This window comes from Dendropsophus ebraccatus, chromosome 4, assembly GCF_027789765.1.
Source record: "Dendropsophus ebraccatus isolate aDenEbr1 chromosome 4, aDenEbr1.pat, whole genome shotgun sequence".
NCBI lineage: Eukaryota > Metazoa > Chordata > Amphibia > Anura > Hylidae > Dendropsophus > Dendropsophus ebraccatus.
This window is the reverse complement of record NC_091457.1, coordinates 144,171,005-144,195,169: the sequence shown is the minus strand read 5'-3', so window position 1 is coordinate 144,195,169 and position 24,165 is coordinate 144,171,005. Positions and strand designations below refer to the sequence as shown.

The 24,165-nt window shown below is 44.8% G+C and overlaps 1 protein-coding gene across 1 annotated transcript; it reads left to right on the top strand.

Annotated features, from left to right (window-relative positions):
• Positions 1-8,091: 8,091 nt before the first annotated feature.
• LOC138790021 (WW domain-binding protein 2-like) lies at positions 8,092-24,067 on the top strand. The gene is made up of 8 exons (XM_069968932.1): positions 8,092-8,249; positions 12,067-12,175; positions 14,419-14,554; positions 17,372-17,464; positions 19,115-19,321; positions 21,156-21,290; positions 21,790-21,866; positions 23,455-24,067. Exons 1-8 carry the CDS (start codon positions 8,191-8,193, stop codon positions 23,500-23,502), a joined length of 864 nt encoding a protein of 287 aa, XP_069825033.1. The 5' UTR covers positions 8,092-8,190; the 3' UTR covers positions 23,503-24,067.
• Positions 24,068-24,165: the final 98 nt, after the last annotated feature.

Below are 24,165 nucleotides of genomic sequence, written 5' to 3'. Positions count from 1 at the left end.
GGTGCAGCGGGAAGTCAATCTGGCGTGGCCTACAGCATCCGTGTCCTTGCCCTGCAGTGCCTCTCTCCCCTCACCTCCCTTCACTTTCAGCACATCCCTGGGCTGAATGGAGGTGAGGAGAGAGGCGCTGCAGGCCAAGGGCACGCATGCTGTAGGCCACGCCAGATTGACTTCCCCCTGTGCCCGCAGCAATAAAGGTAGTTTTTTACTGCCTAGGGCACAGATGAGAGCTGCCGCAGGTCTAGGGCACATAAGAGAGGCGCCGAAGGTCTAGGGCACAGATGAGAGGCGCTAAAGGCCTAGGGCACAGATGAGAGGCGCCGCAGGTCTAGGGCACAGATGAGAGGCGCCGCAGGTCTAGGGCACAGATGAGAGGCGCCAAAGGTCTAGGGCACAGATGAGAGGCGCTAAAGGCCTAGGGCACAGATGAGAGGCACCACAGGTCTAGGGCACAGATGAGAGGCGCTAAAGGCCTAGGGCACAGATGAGAGCCGCCGCAGGTCTAGGGCACAGATGAGAGGCGCCGCAGGTCTAGGGCACAGATGAGAGGCGCTAAAGGCCTAGGGCACAGATGAGAGGCGCTGAAGGCCTAGGGCACAGATGAGAGGTGCTGAAGGCCTAGGGCACAGATGAAAGGCGCCGCAGGTCTAGGGCACAGATGAGAGCCGCCGCAGGTCTAGGGCACAGATGAGAGCCGCCGCATGTCTAGGGCACAGATGAGAGGCGCCGCAGGTCTAGGGCACAGATGAGAGGCTCCGCATGTCTAGGGCACAGATGAGAGGCGCCGCAGGTCTAGGGCACAGATGAGAGGCTCCGCATGTCTAGGGCACAGATGAGAGCCGCCGCAGGTCTAGGGCACAGATGAGAGGCGCTGCAGGTCTAGGGCACAGAAGAGAATCGCCGCAGGTCTAGGGCACAGATGAGAGGCGCTGAAGGCCCAGGGCACAGATGAGAGGCGCCACAGGCCTAGGGCACAGGTGAGAGGTGCCGCAGGCCTAGGTCACAGATGAGAGCCGCCGCAGGTCTAGAGCACGGATAAGAGGCGCCGCAGGTCTAGGGCACAGATGAGAGGCACCGAAGGCCTAGGGCACAGATGAGAGGTGCCACAAGTCTAGGGCACAGACTCTTCACCAGTTACTGGCCGTTCCAGCCAATAATTGTTTCATGTAATAGGTCATATTTTAAATCAATGATCAGCCGACATGCTGGCCGTCGCTGTAATAGGAGCGGTAATGTAATAGGAGCGGCGGCATCAGACCAGTGCTCTCCCCTATGGGCCACCAAGACGACCCCCCCGCCCTGCAGCTTCCCACGTGACCCCCTACCCCCTCCGCTTACTGTCGATATGTGTAATAGCAAGTAAGTGCTCAGCACTCGCTTGCTCTGAAATTTTCGAGCCAAGTAATACGTCCCTTACGGTGGAGCTATTCTCATCTATACTGATGTAACTTCCCATTGCAATGTAAGAGTATCCAGGAAAACACCACACATAGAATGAAATATACAGCCACATTTTTCTTCTCTTTCTTCCAGTATCCGATCCCTCTCTGAAGCCATCGATGACCTCCTCCGAGATGTCAGGTCTCTAAAAAAACGGCTTGGTGAGTTAAATGAGCGTCTGGATGCTATGAACAGGGGGATCATCAGGGTGAAGTTACGTATGGCGCCCAGGAACCCTGCAACAAATCCAAGAGGCCTGCGCTACTATCCACAGAGACAAGAAAAACTCACCCATCATCCTAACCGGCCGTACAGTGTGAGGAGGAGGGTATATATCAGGAGACGGAAAGTAAGAGCCCATGGCTAAAGGCCAGCTCTGCTATAGGCAGCCCCTATCCTGACTGCATCCTATATGTATAAAATGGCAATATGTGAATATATACTGTAAGCAACAAAACACAAGAATAAAAGGTTGATGAAAATCCTCATAGCATTAATTTCAATAAATATATACTTTCAATATATATATATATATATATATATATATATATATATATATGTACACATACATGTTACCAGCCAATGGGTGAGATATTTACAAACAATATCATTAACCCTTCCAGGGTCTTTGAATCTTTAACACCCGGATCTATAATAGTATCTTTGGTTCGGGTATGTTTACACGTACTACATATGTAAGTTGATGAGGAAATCTGGAAAGAATAAGAAAAGATGCAACATATACCCTATTCTCATCTCAGCTAATATACCGTAGTTCTCCTCCTTCTCCTTTCCCTCCCATTGTTGACAGCCCATTGTCTAGGTTGTAGACCACCACTCTGCTATAAAAGTTGCAGTCTGGCTGATGTATATTCTGTACAGCTATAATATATATATGTATACAGATACAATATATATACTGAGTGTATATAGTGGGATGGAAAGGAGAAGGAGGCAAGTTTGGTAAATGAATATATTTGCAAACTACAGTGGTACCTTGGTTTAAGAGTAACTTGGATTGAGAGCGTTTTGCAATTTGGTTTAAGAGCTCCCTGTACTGGGTGGGAGAGGAGTGGGGGAGGGGCATGGTCTGCATAGCGGGGTCTACAGCACTGTACTCTGACCCATGAAGTCTCCCTCACCTTCCAAATCATAGCAGATCCACTTCAGGCTGGGGCTTACATCAGGGGACAGGACTGTGGACGTAATCTCTCCATAGCTGTAACCCCTCTCTCCCCGGACAGAGAGTGCTGCTGTACTGTGCCCACATCTGTACTGCTCATTCCTTCATGCTCCCGGCAGTCTCTTTTAACCCCTTTGTTTCCCATTCTCTCCATTCCTGCTATAATGTGCCTGCACTCACACTCAGCTATACACACTGCTGCTATAATATGCCTGCACTTACACTCAGCTATACACACTGCTGCTATAATATGCCTGCACTTACACTCAGCTATACACACTGCTGCTATAATGTGCCTGCACTTACACTCAGCCATTCACACTGCTGTATAGAAAAGTTTCTGTCACTGTCCTCCTGCAGAGCTTCTTATTGGTCCATGCTGAGCACACCCCCCTTCCCCATTGCTGTCATGTGACCACACAGACCTCTGACAGCAGCCCTGCTTCTCTATTCTAGCCTGTTGTACTATGCTACTGCATTATGGGGATCTGCGGCTCCATCCTGTATCTACAAACTGCTGCTGTTTTTTCATATTTATGCAGTTACTATACATTATACTCCACATGCTGATACTATACTGTACAGTAACTTAAAATATCACATATTCAGCTGTTTCTAAATGTTTGTTTCATTTGTTTTACTTGTCATTCAGAATTCTTTTTAAAAAAAAATCATTATTTTTGCAATGTGGAACCAATTGTCTGCATTTCAATGATTCCTTATGGTAAAATTTGCTTTGGTTTGGTTTGAATTACAAGCACGGTCGCGGAACAAATAATCGTAATCCAGGGCACCACTGTATATAACTTTATGCGCCCTACATTAACCATGTTAGCTGAGATGAGAATCCCCTTTTTAGGCCCTATTGCACTGGCCGACTATCTGCCAAATTAAGCACATATCACCCCATGTAATAAAACCAGTCACGAATAAGCTGAAAATGATGCATTGATTTCAATGGGAACGTGTAACAGACAGAGGGAAGGCAACCAGAATCATCATCACTTATTCACTGTCTCTGTGCCGGCACATGGCTGAACTAATGTGATCAGCCAAAAGTTCAGTAGGACGCTGGATTGGTCATCTGTCTCATCTGGTTAATATTTCATGTCTCTGTCCAGTTTCACAGTATAATCTTATGAGGCCGCAGGAAAGCGGAGCTTCTGTTAGGCTGCCAAGAAAGGTAATAGGATCAATGTGGTCCCAAGGTTTGTTCAGCAGACGGCTGTCTCCTCTGACCTAGCTAAGGGCGCCTGTATATTCACTAAGGGAGAGAGTCACTGCCACCAGACACTGCTGCAGACACTTGACTAATGGCAGAACTCTTCTTATAAAAAACAAACAAACAGCTTTCTCTTCAGTTAAAGGGGTTTTCCGATGTAATATTACTTGTCCCTTATCTGCAGGATAGCGGGGGTCAGCAAACTCATGCTTGTCCCCTATCCTTTGTATAGTAGATAACTAATGTTAAATCAGCAAACCCCTTTAAAGGGGTTATCCAGTGCTACAAAAACATGGCCACTTTCCCCCTACTGTTGTCTCCAGTTTGGGTGCAGGTTTTGAAACTCAGTTCCATTGAAGTAAATGGAGCTTAATTGCAAACTGCACCTGAACTGGAGACAACAGTAGGGGGAAAAGTGGCCATTTTGTTTGTAGCGCTGGATAACCCCTTTAAAGGAGTACTCTGACATCAGGTAAAAACTGAACATGCTGAAGAAGCATATAGCATTGCTTACCTGTCTGCCCCAGTTCTGAAACCACCAAAAATCCATATGTTTTAGGGATCTTAGTTCTGTACTTGTACTTGTAGTTGCCCAGTACTACAGTTCCCAGAATGCATTGCTTTCCCTAAGCTGTTCATCACAGTCCTCCCACCCTGCCTATACCCTTCCCCTAGCACTCTTGCCGATTCCCCCCATAAGGCTATGTTGACATGAAGTAGTTTTTTTTTGGCCATATTTTTGGCCGCCTGTCATTTTGAGGTGTAAATATTTGTATTCTGCAATTACAGACAAATTTTGCACAATACATATTCGTAGTGGAACCAGAGCAACCTGGAGATCAGTCATTAGGTACCACGTTGTGTGGGCAAAAGGATTCACAATCTTGGTAATTTGACCTCGGGAATGGTGGGACATTAGGAAGACCTCTCATTTAGCAACAAAAAAAAAAAATTGCCAATGATTCTTTGCGTCTTTCTGCTTCTCTCTTTGGCTATGTTCACACATCGTTTTTTTTTTGTTTTTTTTTTAGTAAAGAACGGACGCTGATTGCAATTGCCTCAGCGTCCGCTCTTTACTGCAGGATGTTCTTTAGTCAAGGTTATTATTTCATTATGGGTTTCTTTATAAACATATTCACATTTTCTCATTTTTAGGTTAGAAATCCCTTTATGTATCACCCCTATCAGTTCTGATCAATAAAGTTCTCTCTACAATCTGTTTCTAATATTCATTTCCCATTATCTCATTTATGTAAATATTTATTTATTTGTAAATAAACACTTAAAAATGATACATTTAGCACAAACATTCACACGTCCAAGAAATTTACCCGGATTTTAGATATTCGAATAGTAAGGTATTCGATCTATCGAATATTATCGAACAGTTCGCCAAATATTCGATAAGCGTTCAAATCCCCCAGCTTCGGGTTTTTACCTCCAAGTGGTCGAATAGATGCTTTTCAATAATCGAATACTTTTTTTTATTGACTTTAATGGGATAGAATATTCGGGAGATATTCATACAAATATCGAATATTCGAATATTTCACTATTCGCTCATCACTACCGGATTTGTTATCAGAAAATCCAGGTAAATTTCTGGACGTGTAGGTTTCTATGGGGCATGGATACCCTTCAGGGCATACAGAATTCCGGACAATTCCGCAATCACATCCAGAATCTGGGCAACTGCGGCCAGGTGCTGATGCTGGCCCTTTAACTGTGTGCGCTCCTAATCAGAAGCACATACAGTTAACAATGGCGCTGTGATTGACCAGATCGGGAGCCACTGGCTCCCAACACTGTCAATCACTCTTGTGTGCTTTATACCTCTGGCCACAAGGGGCTGCTACCTCCCCCAGTGACGTCACTCGTGCACTTGCAAAGTGAAGGAGAAGCCGGAGGAGGACGCCGCTGCAGCAGCAGGTGAGTATGTTTTTTTTTTTCTTTTTTTGTTTGTTTTTACATCACCAATTTTACGGTTTCCCAACGCTTCCTGATCACCGTTTCCTGGCCATGAAAACGTCCACTGACATGTGAAGGGGGCCTGAGAGTCTGTGAGAAATCTTAGAATAATAAGAGTTCTGATAAGTCGGCCCCACGAGTGACTTTTACGAACAGAATGCCGTCTTTTTTTATAAGGTAGACCTGCAAGAGAGACGAAAAAGGAGGGAAAAAGAAGAAAGAGAAACAATAGAGTAAGAAATGAATGGGGGTCATGTGCTGACGGAAGCCAAGTCCAGTTACCACATCTCCTAAATCTCTAAGTCTGTGGTCACACACACTGCAGTACTGCAACATGTTCACTGAAATTACACAAAACTGCAAATAAACTGCAAGGTGTGAATATAGCCAAAAAGGCAGCAAACTTGGTGAGCGTGTGTACGAACAGCTGTTCCATACGGCTAATGTGATGGCACCTGCTGTAGGTGCGGACTGAGATCTCCAGGTATTACCTGTCTGGCGGCATGTGTACAATAATACCTATACAGGTGGGCGCCACCCCAACACTGTGTCATACCTGTGGAATGCAGATACATATGGACAAAAACCTATATATATGTATACATATACAGGTATATAGGAGTAGGTGGACAGTAAGTGTAATAAGGTTATGAAGGGGGAGATTTATCAAACATGGTGTAAAGTGAAACTGGCTCAGTTGCCCCTAGCAACCAATCAGATTCCACCTTTCATTTTCCAAAGAGTCTGTGAGGAATGAAAGGTGGAATCTGATTGGTTGCTATGGGCAACTGAGCCAGTTTCACTTTACACCATGTTTGATAAATCTACCCCTATATGTTTATTTTGACAAACTTAGAATTTACCCTTTTAGGCCATGTGCACACACAGTCTTAGTCTGAGTTCACACTACGTTTCAAAAAAACGGATTGAAAAACAGAAGCATTTGTGTGCGTCCATTTTTCCATTATAGAAAAAGGTTCAAAACTATAGATGAGCGAACCTGGAGCATGCTCGAGTCGATCCGAACCTGAACCTTCGGCATTTGATTAGCGGTGGCTGCTGAAGTTGGATAAAGCCCTAAGGTTGTCTGGAAATCATAGATATAGTCATTGGCTGTATCCATGTTTTCCAGACAACCTTAGAGCTTTATCCAAGTTCAGCAGCCCCAGCTCATCAAATACGGAACGTTCGGGTTCGGATCGACTCGAGCATGCTCCAGGTTCGCTCATCTCTATTCAAAACGCATTGTTTGTTTGTTTTTTACCTACACAAAAATAAGGTCAGCAAACGTTTTTGCGTTTGGATCCCTTTTTTTTTTTTTTTTTTTTAATGGAAGTCAATGGAGAAACGGATCAATACAAACAAATTCATCACCTTTTTGCAAAAACGGATTTAAAAAAAGGATGAAAAAAAAATAAAAAAGTAGTGGGATCAGCTTTATATGGATAGTTTTCCAGACAGCCGTAAAAAAACAAAAACAAAAAAAAAACCTTAAAATATATAAATACATATATATAGATTATAAATTACTGCCGTCTTTCATAGTAACGCCCGTTATTTTTACATAGTGTGAAGCTAACCTTATACTTAGAGTAATTCTGCATGCAGCAATAACCAACATGTTTAATCTTTTTTTTTTTTTTTTTTTTTAAACCAGGTGGGTGGTTTGAATTTTCTGTATATTTGCTTATTTAATTATCATTTTTGCTATTTTTTTTTTACACTTTTATGAGCAATTATTTGCTTATACCAAGGATGGGGAACCTCTGGCCCTCCAGCTATTGAAAAACTACAATTCCCATCATGCCTGGACAGCCAAAGCTTTAGCTTCAGCTGTCCAGGCATGATGGGAATTGTAGTTTTGCAACAGCTGGAAGGCGGAAGGCTCCCTGTCTGGCTTATACACATCAGTGCAATACTCTTGTATTACATTGATCTGGGGTACACTTTTATTCGTTTCCTTTTATCATGTGATTTCTGATTTGGGGAGAAAAACGCCAACATGCATACAGACGTGGCGTTTTTTTTCACCCCCATAGAAATCCATGTAAGGAAAAACACCACAGTTGGAGTAAATAACGGTACATGTCATGACGTTCCCTATTCACTGCCATACGCTTAATATTTCTCTCCTTCCCTTATCTGCAATAACCGCACGTCAGCCGCCCTGTGTGACTAGACCCCAGCGGTGACATCACGTGGTAGGGTAAAGTATCAGCTGACATCAGAGAAGGTTCCGTCCTGCCCGGTCACCTGACACGTGACTCACCACGTTACACAACACCAGTGACGTAGAGCTCCGCCCCCTCCGCAGACTTCCTGATCAGCTGAGGGGAGTCCGATCACAGCGGCTGCGGTACCGGAGACCGGAGACACCATGGCCCTGAACAGGAACCACTCACAGAACGGCGGCGTCATCGTCAACAACGGCGAGAGGTCAGTGCCCTCACTTTACGGTACAGGCCGTGATGCTGCTGCTGCGTGACTGTAGGGGACTACAAATCCCAGAAGGCCATGTGTCTATCTGCTGTCTGCATCCGTTATATGTAGCAGTATGCTGGGCGTTGTAGTACATCGGGCTGTCACTCATAGAGTTGTGTACAGGAAGTGTTTATAAACAAGTCACAAGTACTACTCCCATCATGATCATCACTGGAAGGAGCTGATCACATAGGCTTCATAGGGACACAACTACTCCCATCATCACTGTAAGGAGCTGCACATAGGCTTCATAGGGACACAACTACTCCCATCATTACTGTAAGGAACTGCTGACATAGGCTTCATAGGGACACAACTACTCCCATCATCACTGGAAGGACCTGATCACAAGGGGGACACAACTACTCCCATCATCACTGGAAGGACCTGATCACAAGGGGGACACAACTACTCCCATCATCACTGGAAGGACCTGATCACAAGGGGGACACAACTACTCCCATCATCACTGGAAGGACCTGATCACAAGGGGGACACAACTACTCCCATCATCACTGTAAAGAACTGCTGACATAGGCTTCAAGGGGCACAACTACTCCCATCATCACTGTAAGGACCTGATCACATAGGCTTCATAGGGACACAACTACTCCCATCATCACTGTAAGGACCTGATCACATAGGCTTCAAGGGGGACATTCATGTATGGCAGCAATGTTGGTATCTAGGACTTAAGCCTGAGACATATGTTTTGTGCCCCACATGGTACAAATACCCACGGTGCCCCAATAGTGATTACCACCCTGTGCCCCTAAAGTATTGATGCCCCCTCTGTGCCCATCTGTTTAGTAGTGATGCCATCTCTGTGCCCACCTGTATAGTAGTGATGCCCCCTCTGTGCCCACCTGTATAGTAGTGATGCCCCCTCTGTGCCCACCTGTATAGTAGTGATGCCCCCTCTGTGCCCACCTGAATAGTAGTGATGCCATCTCTGTGCCCACCTGTATGGTAGTGATGCCATCTCTGTGCCCACCTGTATGGTAGTGATGCCATCTCTGTGCCCACCTGTATGGTAGTGATGCCATCTCTGTGCCTACCTGTATAGTAGTGATGCCCCCTCTGTGCCCACCTGTATAGTAGTAATGCCATCTCTGTGCCTACCTGTATAGTAGTGATGCCCCCTCTGTGCCCACCTGTATGGTAGTGATGCCTCCTCTGTGCCCACCTGTATGGTAGTGATGCCATCTCTGTGCCTACCTGTATGGTAGTGATGCCCCCTCTGTGCCCACCTGTATGGTAGTGATGCCATCTCTGTGCCTACCTGTATAGTAGTGATGCCCCCTCTGTGCCCACCTGTATAGTAGTAATGCCATCTCTGTGCCCACCTGTATGGTAGTGATGCCCCCTCTGTGCCCACCTGTTTAGTAGTAATGACATCTCTGTGCCCACCTGTATGGTAGTGATGCCCCCCTCTGTGCCCACCTGTTTAGTAGTAATGCCATCTCTGTGCCCACCTGTATAGTAGTGATGCCCCCTCTGTGCCTACCTGTATGGTAGTGATGCCCCCTCTGTGCCCACCTGTATAGTAGTGATGCCCCCTCTGTGCCCACCTGTATAGTAGTGATGCCTCCTCTGTGTCTCTATGCCTGCGCAAATATTAGTGCCCCTTCTGTACCCACTTGTATAATAGTGTCTCCCCTGTGCTCAGTAATAATAACGCCCCTTTTGTACATACATGTATGATAGCGCCCCCTCTGTGGCCACATATATAATGTCTCCCCTGTCCGCCTACATATAATAGCCCCCCTAAAGCGGTATTTCCATCCGGACATGTATGGTTGATGCACAGTACCGAGGGCCCCGGGCTAATGAGTCATTTTATACATTGACATATTGGGAGCTGACCAACCCGTCCTCCATGTCCATAACGCCTGAGGTACATATAACATTATGGGACAAAAGGACTTTGAAATACAATCTTCCGACTGCTTATATAATACAAGATACTGCTAGTATAGGGCGGTATATTATCCTGTCAATATAACGTTAACAGGCAACCTAACTGGCCTTGCTGAACTCACAGAGCCTTGCAGGCCCATATACCTGGCATACCTAGGGGTTGGTTTTATTAGACCCCCTGCTGCTATAGAAAATAATCTGCATCCCAGCTATTGTATTAACTCGCTGCTCATTGGGTGACGAATGCCCAGAAACCACGTAAATGCCACCATCAGGATTTGACCACAGCATTTAAGGGGTTAAACCACAAGGATGGAAGGTAGAGCTGGGGCCCTGCTGTCATGCAGCATCTGAGTTCTGGATATGTTTTGAACAGCAGACCAGTGCCACTGACAAAAGACGTATGGTGGTCTTCAAGGGGTTAAATAAAAGAACTTTCTGACACCCGTTGATTTGAAAAGAAAAAAAAAAATTCTCTCTTGCAGGGACATGTCCAATGTTTCAGTCAGTCAGGGTCCTAATGTTCTGCCCTTCACCCATCTCTAGATATAGCCAGGAGAAGCGCAGGGTTATGTGCTTCTCTCTATGGCTCGCTGCAGTCTCTTTCCTGCTGCATGAAAAAAGCTCCATTATAAGTCTATGGAGCCGGGGATTGAAGGGCATAACCGTGCGCTTCTCCCATTATACCTTGTGGATGGTGGTGGTCTGAACACTCAGATCCTGACTGTTTAAATGATGACTTGTCTCTGTGACATGACAAATTTTCTAGTGACTCGGATCTGTCTGGTCTATTTATCTTTTTTCAAAGTCAGACATCTGTAAGGTTAAAGAAATCCATTGACGTCCAAGCAAAACCAGACTGACCAGCTGGCTAATCCTTATAGCCGAGGGCGATGGTGTGTGTGTTACACGGTGGCTGACAGTCGCTGCGGTGGTGGGGAAGCTAGTCTGTCATTTGTTTCTAGTACGGAAGGAAACCACCAGATCACCAGAGTCACATGATACAATGTCGCAGGGAGGGGGGCAGCCAGCAGGGAGAGTAAATAAAGGAGTGATTATGGAATGACTAAGATTAGGAAAAAAATGTTCCGCCACTTTCTTTACTAGAGATGAGCGAATAGTGAAATATTGAATAATTTGAAATTCCATTCGAATAGCTCCCGATATTCGTATATTCAAACGAATATCGAATCCCATTATAGTCTATGGGAGAAAAATACTTGGGACCTGGAAATCAATATTCGACCACTAGGAGGTCACCAAGTGCACAATGACACCTCAGGAAATGATACCAACACCTCTGGATGCATATAGGACACCAGGGGAAGCATGTCTGGCTGCATCTAACACTAGTGATGAGCCAACATCCCAATTTTCCCAAGTGTACCCCGAAGATTCACAAATTATGAATGTAAAGTAGAAGCGTACATTTCGGTCTAGCAGTACGCACTTGCATACTTATCAGGTCAGGTGCAGCGTAAAATACGTAATAACGAAAATTAACGATAACTACAAATCAGTAATAGCAAGATAACAGGTATTATCCCACACTCACAGTATACAGCCGTATACAGGATATATAATTGTTTTTACAATAATAAAATGAAAAAGCCGTTCAACTCCTTTACAGGACGCAGACTGCGCAAATCGGTAGTAGCAAGAAACGGCTTGCTACTTATTGGCTGGAAAAAAGTGACAACGGGGTGGGAGGGCGAATAGAATTTTTACTGCGTTATCGTTCGAATATTTGAATGCAGTCGAATAGCGCGAATAGCGTACTATTCGATCGAATACTATTCGCTCATCGCTATTCTTTACATTACGATAACTAATATCCTTTATTTTCTTCCAGTATCATGAAAATGTGTAAGGATGTGGAGCTCTCGTTCAGTGACATGACCCACAAGACCGAGGCTTTCCGAGGCACAAAGAAGGGGTTACTGTACCTCACCCCGTACAGGGTAAGACTGGCAGAAATACAGTTATGGGATCTGTCACTGCACAAAACTGCTACCATGTTTCTCTGAAAATAAGGCATTAAATAATTTTTTTTTCTCCAAAAAAGGGCTAGGACTTATTTTCTGAAAAACATCCCTTTACCCCTACACTGTAGCCCCACTGTATACTGTTGTTAGCCGCCATACTGTATGTCACTGTTGTTAGGCTCCTATACTGTAAGTTTCCCTGTAGGTAGGCCTCCCTACTTTATACCTTCCCCCCCGTTTGCAGTCCCCATACTCTTTACCTCATTCCCCCCCCCCGTTTGCAGTCCCCATACTCTATACCTCTCTCCCTCCTCTGCAGAAAGTCCCCATACTGTGTACCTTCCCCGATATTGTATACAGCCGACTCTGCAGGTAGTCCCATACTGTAGACATCCTCCCTCTGTAGTTGTTCTCCAATACTGTATACATCCCCCCTCTGCAGGTAGGCCCCCATACTATATACATCCCCCCTCTGCAGGTAGGCCCCCATACTATATACATCCCCCCCTACTGTATAACTCCCTCCCCCTCTGTAGTTCTTCCCCCCCCCATACTGTATACATCCATCTCTGCAGGTAGTCCCCATATTGTATACATCCAGCCTCTGCAGGTAGTCCCCATACTGTATACATCCAGCCTCTGCAGGTAGTCCCCATACTGTATACATCCAGCCTCTGCAGGTAGTCCCCATACTGTATCCCTCCCTAATCTGGTCAGCTGACTAACTAAGGCTTATTGGAGTAGGGCAATCTCAAGAACAGGGTCCCCAGTCTCCCATTAGACAGACTCCCTGTGATTCTGTGAGCCATAACACTGATGATCTTGTGACACTGCTGCTGGTACTGGGATATATTAGGTTACAGGTGACCGGTCAGATATTGAGGTTGATGTATTGGAAGCGGGAGGAATGGACGGGTTTTAGGTGTCAGATCACACAATACATTGCAGCTTGGTGTGTATTGGGCTGTGTAGTCACAGACCAGTCAGAGCTCATGTTGCTTCCTGTCTATTGGCAAAAACACATACAGTGGGCAAAGGGCATCAGAACTGGACTTTGGAGCAAGGGAAGTGGGCAGCCTGGTCTGATGAATCGTGTTTCTTATACGTTATGTGGATGGCCGGGTCATGTGGGGAAGAGATGTCACCAGGCTTGAGACCTTGTGTCTTGACATCATGGGGATGTTATTGTGACACGTACTACCTACCTAGTCAATGTACAGACCAAGTCCTTCCTTCATGGCAGCGAGATTCCCAGAAGTCCCCGGCCACACTGCAGACATTATTAAGGGATGGGGAACATGATAAAGAGATCAGGGTGGAGAAGTCCCATCCATGGAGACTCCACCTCACACCTTACAGGATGTATAGGGTCAGATACTTACATCTTGCTGCCAGATACCACAGGACACAATCAGAGATCATACAGGGTCCATGCCTCTACAGGTCACAGTTGATTTGGTAACACAATTGGAAGGGGGTGGGGGGGCTGTACAGTATAAGCCACTTTAAGGGGGTTATCCAGGATTACAAAAACATAGCTGCTTTCTTGCAGAAATGACACCACACTTCAGCTTGTGTGCGGTATTGCAGCTCATTTCTATTTGATGTGACTGCAGCTGAGTTGTAATACCACACAGAACCTGAGGACAGATGTGGCATTGTTTTTGGTAGAAAGCACATATGTATGTCTAATCCTGGTTAACATCTTTAATGTAATGGTTAAAAGTGATCGGTCACTAGGTTTATGCCACCTGAAATGAGGACAGCATAAACTAGTGATAGAAATGCTGAACAGATCGGTGTATTACTTACATCATTTTGTTCAGCCGTTCTCCTAATATGCAGGAGAAGAGGTGTTTTGCCACACCCCTCCCTCCCGCCTTCCAGCTGCTGATTGACAGGTGACTGCCTATAAACAGCAAGGATAGATAACTGCCAATCAGCAGCTGGTGGGTGGAGTTTTCTGCTTCTCATGAATATCCAGGACTACTGAGCACACGCACATAATGCAGAGGACTACTTATTGTCCATGTTATTCAGGAGGATATCTCTGGATCAGCTGCACAGAGCAATGTAAGTGATACATCATTCTGCTCAACTTCTCTGTCATTAGTTTATACTACCCTGAGATAGGACGGCAGAAACTGCTGACAGAGTCTCTTTAAGGTTTTTGTTCCCAGTAGTGATCAGTGCTGACCATGTCCTTGTTCTGTCCGCAGGTAATCTTTCTCAGTAAGGGGAAGGATCCTATGATGTCCTTCATGATGCCGTTCTACCTGGTGAAGGGATGCTCCATAGAACAACCAGTGTTCTCTGCAAACTACATTAAAGGCGCTATAAGTGCTGAAGCTAACGGTATGGCTGCTGCGGGTTATGTGTGCACTACCCACCTATATGTTTCTATGGCTGCTTTATCCACATGGATTATCTTATGGTCTGTACCTGGTGTTCATGGAGAGACACAGACTGTACATATCAGAATACAACAATAGAAGAATTATATGAGAAAAAAAGTGGGTTGTAAGTAGGGCTGGGCGGTATACCGTGAAAATACCGATACCGTCTCTGGCGTCGGTTAACCGACCTCAACTTTGCCAGGACGGTATGTGCGGTATTTTCACTATTTCGCTGTCTGAGCCCTGAGCTGCACAGGTTGGAGGATGTCATTAGAGATGAGCGGACTGCATGTCATATGTGCTGTGTGTGCAGGGACGCACAGACAGCACATAGGAGACTGGCACTGTGTCTAAGCGCCCCTGCCACCCCCAAACCCCGCCCGGCGTGTCAGAGCGGCGCGGTCGTCTCAGTCCGCCCCAGCGCCCAACAACCCGGCACGGCACAGCACAACCTCCCGGTGTGTCAGAGCGCTCCGCATCACCCGCCCGGCACACCGCCCCTGCTCGTCTCAGCCAGTTCCAGCAGCCCGTCCCAGCGGAGCCGCCACCCGCCCGTCCCAGCGCCCCCCGGCGTGTCAGAGTGCTCCGCATCACCCGCCCGGCACGGCACACCGCCCCTGCTAGTCTCAGCCAGTTACAGAGGCCCGACACAGCGGAGCTGCCACCCGTCCGTCCCAGCGCCCCCCAACTTGCCCGGCGTGTCAGAGCATGAGCAGTTACTACTGTGCCGCTCTGACATGACGGGCAGGTTGGGGGACGCTGGGACGGGCGGGTGGCGGCTCCGCTGGGACGGGCTGCTGGAACTGGCAGGGGCGGTGTGCCGTGCCGGGCAGGTGATGCGGGACGCTGGGACGGGCGGGTTGGTTGACGCTGTGCCGGGGCCCCTGAGTCACTAAAATGAATCACTAAATAAAAAATCATTAACAGTCATTAAATCTTCCTAAAATCTCCACCATAGTCTGATCACTATGCACGCAGCTATCAGGGCGGCCAGTAAAGTTCTCATTAGCACCAGGGAACAGTCAGCAATAGATTTATTCACAATCCATGTGAAAAACAGGTGACGTTTCTGACCCCAACCCTGATCTTTTCTCAAGCCAAATGACATTTACTTTGAGAAAAGATCAGGCTTGTGGTTAGAAACGTCACCTGTTTTTCAAATGGATTGTGAATAAATCTACACGTTTTTTCATTTAATTGGAGTGCTGCTACCTTTTGGACACAGACACACAGAATTGATAAGAATAGAAAGATAGATATCTTCACGGCGTGTCAGCACAGTGCCATCTACAGCCCCCCTATAATGTGCCACTCATAGTGTCCCCATAACTGTGCCTTTGTACTGTCACCTATACATAACATACTATATACCCATCATATATACTGTATGTCCCTGTACTCTGGGTCCCTATAGTACATAGCTATATACCTGCATATACACATCCTGTAGTGTGTCCATAGCTGTATACCTGTATATACACATCATGTAGTGTGTACATAGCCGTATACCTGCATACACATGTCCTGTAGTGTGTACATAGCCGTATACCTGCATACACATGTCCTGTAGTGTGTACATAGCTGTATGCTGTATACCTGTATATACACGTCCTGTAGTGTGTCCATAGCTGTATACCTGTATATACACATCATGTAGTGTGTACATAGCCGTATACCTGTATACACATGTCCTGTAGTGTGTACATAGCCGTATACCTGCATACACATGTCCTGTAGTGTGTACATAGCTGTATGCTGTATACCTGTATATACACGTCCTGTAGTGTGTCCATAGCTGTATACCTGTATATACAGGTCCTGTAGTGTGTACCTAGCTGTATGCTGTATACCTGTATATACACGTCCTGTAGTGTGTCCATAGCTGTATGCTGTATACCTGTATATACACGTCTTGTAATGTGTACCTAGCTTGGGTTGCTGCTCATTGAGTTACTGTATTGAAACAAAATATCCCTAGTTTGGCATGGCCAAATGGGTGTGGCTTGTAAAAAGGGATGTGTCATAGTTATCGTCCAATTATCGTTAACGCAGCTACATATGCGATAAACCGTGATATTGATTTAGGCCAATATCGTCCAGCCCTAGTTGTAAGCTGCCAGGACCCCCACCATAGGGACACAATCACCCCCACAATGAATGGAGCTCTCACCACTCCTATGCAGCCAATGTGGTCTGCACTCCATTTATTCTCTATGGGGCTGATGAATACATAGAGTGAAGGGCGCTTAGTTCATTGTGTCTGACACTAATAGATGGAAGCAGACAGCTCTGTGTCTTGTTTTGTGGTTGTGCTGGATTATTACACATCAGCTCCCATTGAAGTCTATGGAGGAGAGCTGTAGTAAGCCAGCACTGCTACTACACAATGTACAGAGCCGTCTGTTTCTGGTTCTGTTTTTATAGATCGGTGGGCATGCGAGGTGTCTGACTCCCCAGATAATGATGACCCTTGGAGAAGGAGGGGTCAGCGGTTTGCTGCTGGATAAGAAGAGTTTGTTGTACGTCTTAATCGCCATATACTTTACTGCAGTCGCACAATACCATTGTGTCACCATGACGCGGCATCAAATTGGGAGAAATGGCCCATTAAGAGTTTGTGACTACCTAGATAATAGAGTATGGCGCTCGGCTATCTCCATCAGTCCCATAGAGCAGCTGTGTGTATGTGTGAGTGCGACTGCATTCAGCCAGGGGGACAACTATGATATGAATATACATATACACCAGTCATCATAAACCCTTTCTGTTATTGCAGGCGGCTGGGAAGGACAGGCATCATTTAAGCTGACCTTTAACAGCGGTGGAGCCATCGAATTTGGGCAACAAATGTTTAAGTTGGCAACCAATGGTATGTTTTGGGGGGTTTCAAGTTATTGGTGTTTTATATAAGTTTATTTATATGAATTTATTTTATTTATGTGTTTATGTATGTATGTATGTATATATAATTAATATATATATATATACACAGTGGTACCTTGGTTCAAGAGTAACTTGGATTAAGAGCGTTTTGCAAGAAGAGCTCACAGTTTTTCAAAATTGTGACTTGGTTTAAGAGCATTGCTTTGGTTTAAGAGCTCCCTGTACTGGGTGGGAGACGGAGCTGGGGAGGGGCAGGGTCTGCATAGTGGGATCTAAAGCACTGTACTCTGACACAGGAAGTCTCTCTCACCTTCCAAATCATAGCAGATTCACTTCAGGCTGGGGCTTACATCAGGGGACAGGACTGTGGAGGTAATGTCTTCATAGCTGTAACCCAGCCCCCTCTCCCCCCGGACAGAGAGAGAGATGCATGTGTGCCTACATATGCCCTGCTTATTCCTTCATATTCCCTACAGTCTCTGTCAGCCCTTCCCATCCTCGCCATTATGAGGATCTGCAGTTCCATCCTGTATCTACAAATTGCTGCTGTGTTATCAGGCTTATGCACTTACTGTACATTATACTCCACATGCTGATTGCTTTACTGTACAGTTACTTATAATATGACATATTCAGCTATTTCTAAATCTTTGTTTTATTAGTTTTACATGTTATTCAGAATTAAAAAAAATCATTATTTTTGGGGTGTGGAACCAATTGTCTGCATTTCAGTGATTTCTTATAGGAAGTTTTGCTTTGGTTTAAGAGTGGATTTGGATTACAAGCTCATTCTCGGAACCAATTATGCTCGTAATCCAAGGCACCACTGTGTATATATATATATTGTTCTTAAACACTACTTTATATACAGAAACACAGATTATTTCTCACTATGGCTGCATCAATTGTCTGGGGAAAAAGTGTGTTGTTGTTTTTTTGTTTTTTTTTGGTGGTATGGACATTTATTTATTGAGGAAAAAAAAGGCTTTTTTTCCAGGCAATCTCTCTAAGAAAATGATACTCTGATAGGACATCTGACATATCCTACTAAAATGTTTACAGTCTCTCCCATATTAATTGAGATCAGTTTCATTTTGCATCAACTTGTTCTTCTTTCTCCAAACCTAGTTCATTTAAAGGGGTATTCCAGCAATTGCGGAAACAAATGTGCTGCTGGCACAAAACCACACTTACCTACCCTGGTTCCCTCCAGCTTCCATTTTGCTGCATTCAGTCTTCTATACTTTTTTGGCTCCTGAAGAGAGATCTCAGAGCAGGATCTTCTCCCTCAGCCAATCAGTGTCTGAGACAGGACATGGCTATAGAGTGACTATAGTGATTGGCTGAGGGGGCAGGTCCTGCACCAAGCGCTCCATGTCTGAAGCAGAAAGAAGACAGAAAATGAAGGAAGTAGACAGAGGCAAATGGGAGCTGCAGGGGACCGGGGGTAAGTAAGTATGTTTTTTTTTTTTTGTTTTTTGTTTTTTTTTTTTGTATATTTATAATCTATCATAATATAATATTTGATTCTTTTATGCAAGTGCCAGAATACCCATTTTAACCTTTTTTAAAAAAAAAATAATTTTAGAAGTGAATACTTGGCCCTTTTTTATGTATTTATTTAATGTCTTTCCAGCTTCTAGACCACCTCAAGCCCCTAATCCAGGTTATGGATATACTCCTGCGGCTGGCCCAGGGGTTTATGGTCCTGGAGGATACCCCCCTGCCCCTGGAGGTTATGTTCCAGCCCCTCCTGCAGGACCCTACCCCTATGTCCCCCAACCTATGAATGGCTATGGTCCAGCTCCTCAGCCCATGGGTTATCCCTATGGTGCTCCAACAGGTACTGATATCATACAGTGTTTGATGTGTTTGTTTAGGGCTAACTCAATCATTTTAGATTCTAGGTGTTGGATTTCTGAGACATAATAAATAAAATTATCTACATATTTGGTAAAGATGGGATTAAATTTCGTATATTTCTGTGAGTTTATGTGATATGTCACTTGGATCTGTCTGCCTCCTGGCTAGAAAGGGATGCCGACTGTGCCATACTGCAGAGGGTCCCATTCATTTCATTGTCCCAAACTTAGTGCATACATTCTGTCCACTTCTGTTGCTGTATTCTAATTTGACAGGACTGAAAGTACAATATTATGGAATAGCACTATATAAATAAAGACTACTTTTGTCAGGAGATGACCCTTCCTTACCAGGTTATGTATTTAAAACCGGTATTCCAACATTTAACTATTCATGATTTCCCCCCACCCTCATTTCATGTTCAGCTCCTTCTGGCTCCCTGCCGCCCCTGTGTTCTGATTGCTTAGAAGATGAGAGCTCGGAGCGGGACCTGGCTGATCACCCAATCACTGGCTGCGGTGGTGTGCTGTCTCTCCCAGTGATTGGCTGAGCGGGCAGTTCCTGGTCCAAGCTCTCGTCTTGGGAACAGACAGAAGAGATGAGCAGCGTAGGAGGAGAAAGAACCAAAGCTGTAATTTTTTTTTTTTATTTTTTTATTGTTATTGTGAGAAAAACCATTTACACATACAATTTAAAGCTGGCAGGTTTTATGCTTTGTTCAGTCATTAAGTCGCAATGATATCTGCAGCATCAAATCTGCTGCAGATCCTGTATGTGTGAACGGACACGCCTGTTCTCATCCTAAATCTGAGGACACAAACATGGATAAGCAACAAAGGGTTGCCCCGGCTGTGACTGGGAAGGGGGGGAGGGGGGCTGTAGCAGATTACCCTGCCGCCTAAATCCAGGTAATCCTGCTGGTCAGCAGTCACCATGTCCTGCAGGATTAGTGCAACTACAACCCCCATTATCCCCCTGATAGCTGATGTGTGTGTGTGTGTAACATGACTACAACCCCCATCATCCCCCTGATAACTGCCGTGTGTGTGTTACATGACTACAACCCCCATAATCCCCCTGATAGCTGGTGTGTCTTACCTGACTACAACCTCCATCATCCCCAGATAGCTGGAGTGTTATCCCCCATACTATAAAATTATCACTCACGGTAAACCGTGCAAAAGCAAAAACCTACCAAATTGAGTACCACATAGAAACGTGGTACTAAATAAAACTACAGATCAAAGTGCAAAAAAATTACCTCTTACACCACAGCCAGACAGGCTGAGAGAGTTAAAAAAAAAAAGTGTTAGAATAGGGCAATTTTTTTGAAGCACTCTTATTCTAAATAATGTAAACCTTATTTTTACAGTAATTCAATTAAAGGAACATAAATTAGTTCGTACGGACCTGACATGGGGGGCAATTCAAAATTCTGGTATCGTGACATCCCTAGTTCTAGCATCCTCGTTTTATAGACCAACCTTTCATGCGGCTTAGTATAAAATGCCGCTGAAAAGTCCAGATACACAACATCCACAGCCTCCCCCAGTTCCATGTTATAACTGACCACCTCATAGCTGATACACTACACTACAAGTTCCTATTAAAGGCAATGGTACGCAGTTTTGGAATTCCGGTGCAGAATACATGCTAAAAATCATATGAAATTCTGTCGTGTGACCCTTGTTTATCCAGAGACCAACAAAGGGGGATAAGTGATGTTATTGGTATTTGTATAGTTCCTTGAATTTCATTCAGGGCATCTGTAAGGATTAGGCCCTAACAGTACTTGTTGTTTTCCTCTATTACAGGTCCTGGTATGTATCCTCCACCACCTGAGATGAACCCTATGTACATGGCGCCTCCACCACCTTATCCAGGACCGCCTTATTCTGGTGCCCCCGCCCCTACCGTTCCCTCAGCGTGGACAGAGCCCGGCATGCCAGGTAAGAAGGTTGAATCAAATGTCTTAAGATGATGGCACACATGGTGCTTAGGCACGTAAGGGGAGATTTATCACACGTGTAAAGTGAAACTGGCTCAGTTGCCCCTAGCAAACAATCAGATTCCTCTTTTCATTTTCCAAAGAGTCTGTGAGGAATGAAAGGTGGAATCTGATTGGTTGCTAGGGGCAACTGAGCCAGTTTCACTTTGTACATTATGGGGGAGATTTATCAAACATGGTGTAAAGTGAAACTGGCTCAGTTGCCCCTAGCAACCAATCAGATTCCACCTTTCATTCCTCACAGACTCTTTGGAAAATGAAAAGTGGAATCTGATTGGTTGCTAGGGGCAACTGAGCCAGTTTCACTTTACACCATGTTTGATAAATCTCCACCATAATGTACAATGTACAGCTGGCTTCTTCCTGATGAAGGATACTGAAGCATTACTCAGTAATAGAAGAGTCAGGATTCAGTGACACATACTATGTTATACCTCTAGGAGGCGGCAAAGCTGCAGAAGCCGCATCCAGCGCATATTACAACCCGGCAAATCCGCACAATGTCTACATGCCCATGGTGAGTACATTCATTGTGTTATTGTGTATACACATAAATCCTCCTCTAGAGGGCATAAACTCCACATCTGTTTAGCTCCTGTGGAGGTCATACATATTAAGGCCCCCAGTTCTCCCCTGTGATGTTGGGGGCGGGAAGAATTGGGCATGTTGAATTTTCTCAGGGAGAGAAGTCGCCACCAGTGGAGTCTTAATACAGTCTATTCTCCTTATTGTCCATGCATGTGGATAGGAGGAATAGCAGTCGGCTAAACAAATGTTTAGTCAATTGGTATTGCAGACTGTAACAGAGTATAGACCTGGCTTTCCCACACCTTGGTTGTGTTTTTCTCATGCCTGGTAACTGTTGCTCTTGGCTCTATGCCGATAATCCACTCTTGTATAATGGCTGCATCTCTAATTTATGTAAATAATGTTTTGCTTTGTACGAAGCAAAGTGAGGCTGATTTACTTATCTCTTGTAGTGGCCCATCTGCTGGGACCACACATTTCCAGGGAAAAGGCACCTGCTTAGTTATGTGCTGCCCTTAGATACGTCAAGTACCATGTCTAAGGCCGCGTTTACACATTTTTGTAGTGCGCCCATAATTGTCGACCCATTTGTCTAAATGGGCCCTTTCACACGTTCTGATCCATGCCACAAAAATAGCGGACAGGTTGTAGTATGGACCAACAGTTTCGGCACGGATCACTCTCAGGTCTTTGCATTGCAGGATGGATGCACTCCTGTAGGCTGTCCTATAGCATGTGTGAATAAGGCCTAAGTTCCCCCATACAGACAGACCATCACTCTTTCATCTTCTTTCACTTGTCATTCTGATTTTGTTGAAAGGGGTATTAACCTTACATCGAGTAGCAGCAGTGAATGGCAAAATGCAAAATGGCTGCTCAAGCAATACTGAGCCTACCCTAATGTCTTTATTAATTACCATTAGCATAGGAATAGACATTAGACTTGGGGAAGTAACCTGTGTCAGTAGCACTGCAGCATAGCAGCACTAAGGCCTCATCCACACGTTCAGTAATTTTTCTGGACCGCAAAACCTCCCGCTATTTTTACTCTGTGGTCCGTATAAATTCATCTGTATTTGCATCCGTTTCCGTAAAATGTGAATATTACTAGTTTGCATATATTTGATCTGTGTTTTTTACGGACATCAGGGATGTGACATCCGTGACGTCCGTGTAAAACACGGATCCCATAGACCGCAATTACAATCCGCACTAGAGCATTTCCTTTTTTTTTTTTTTTTTTACGGAACGGATTACAGATCAAAACAAACACAGACTGTGTGAATAGCTCGATAGAAATCAATCTGCTCTAAGTTGAGCCGTGATTACGGATCCGGAAAAACGGACAACTTTACTGAACGTGTTAATAAGGCCTAAGTCTACCCTGCAGTTCCCAGAACAACCAGACACTGCCACTTAAAGTAAAAAAAAAAAAAAAATTTCCATCCTCCTTAATAAAGTTTTAGAACAAAGAAATGTAAAAAAGTAAATAAACTAAAATTCTGTTGAAAAAACCCTTTATTTTTTTATTGATTATAAATTATCACACTTCTTCCTTTTTTTTCCCACTTTTTCAGGAACGGCCTCCTCCGTATGCACCTACAGATGACAAGAAGACAAACTAGGATGGCGTATTCTGGGTTGTCGACCTCTGGGCGTTCTTTCTTTATACTTAGGCACACAGTTCCCTATTACTTCCCTGTTATTGGCCAGTCCTTACCATCCCTGTGGCCGGTATTAGTGAATGACTCTGGTAGCAGTGCCCCCTCCTGAAGAGAGTGCTGACATGCTGTATGGTAACATGGATACTAGTATGGTTTATCATTGAGATTTCTGGAAAAGGCCGTCACAGAGAAGATCAAGGTTTGCAGTGATCTTGCATCCAGATATACTTTGTCTTTCTTTAATATTTTTTAGCTTTATACCTTTTGTGATTGAGATGAAAGACTTAAAAGTCAATGATCCCCAGCAGGCAGCTCTCCGGCAGTTGCAAAACTACAATTCCCAGCATGCCCTGACAGCCAAAGGCTGTCAGGGCATGCTGGGATTTGTAGTTTTGCCCCAGGTTTAGGTGATAATCGCACATAACATACAGAACACTGAATTATATTCTTATTAACACATGTAATAAAAGTATATTTGTACAGATAAATAATAAGCGCATAGGATAAGAGCTACGTTATTCCTTTTCCTGCTTGTCTATATCCTAGGCATAGAACGTGGCGTCCTCTTTTTATTTGGTGTTTTATTTGTATTGCACCTTAGAAACTTTAGCTGTATAGGGTTTA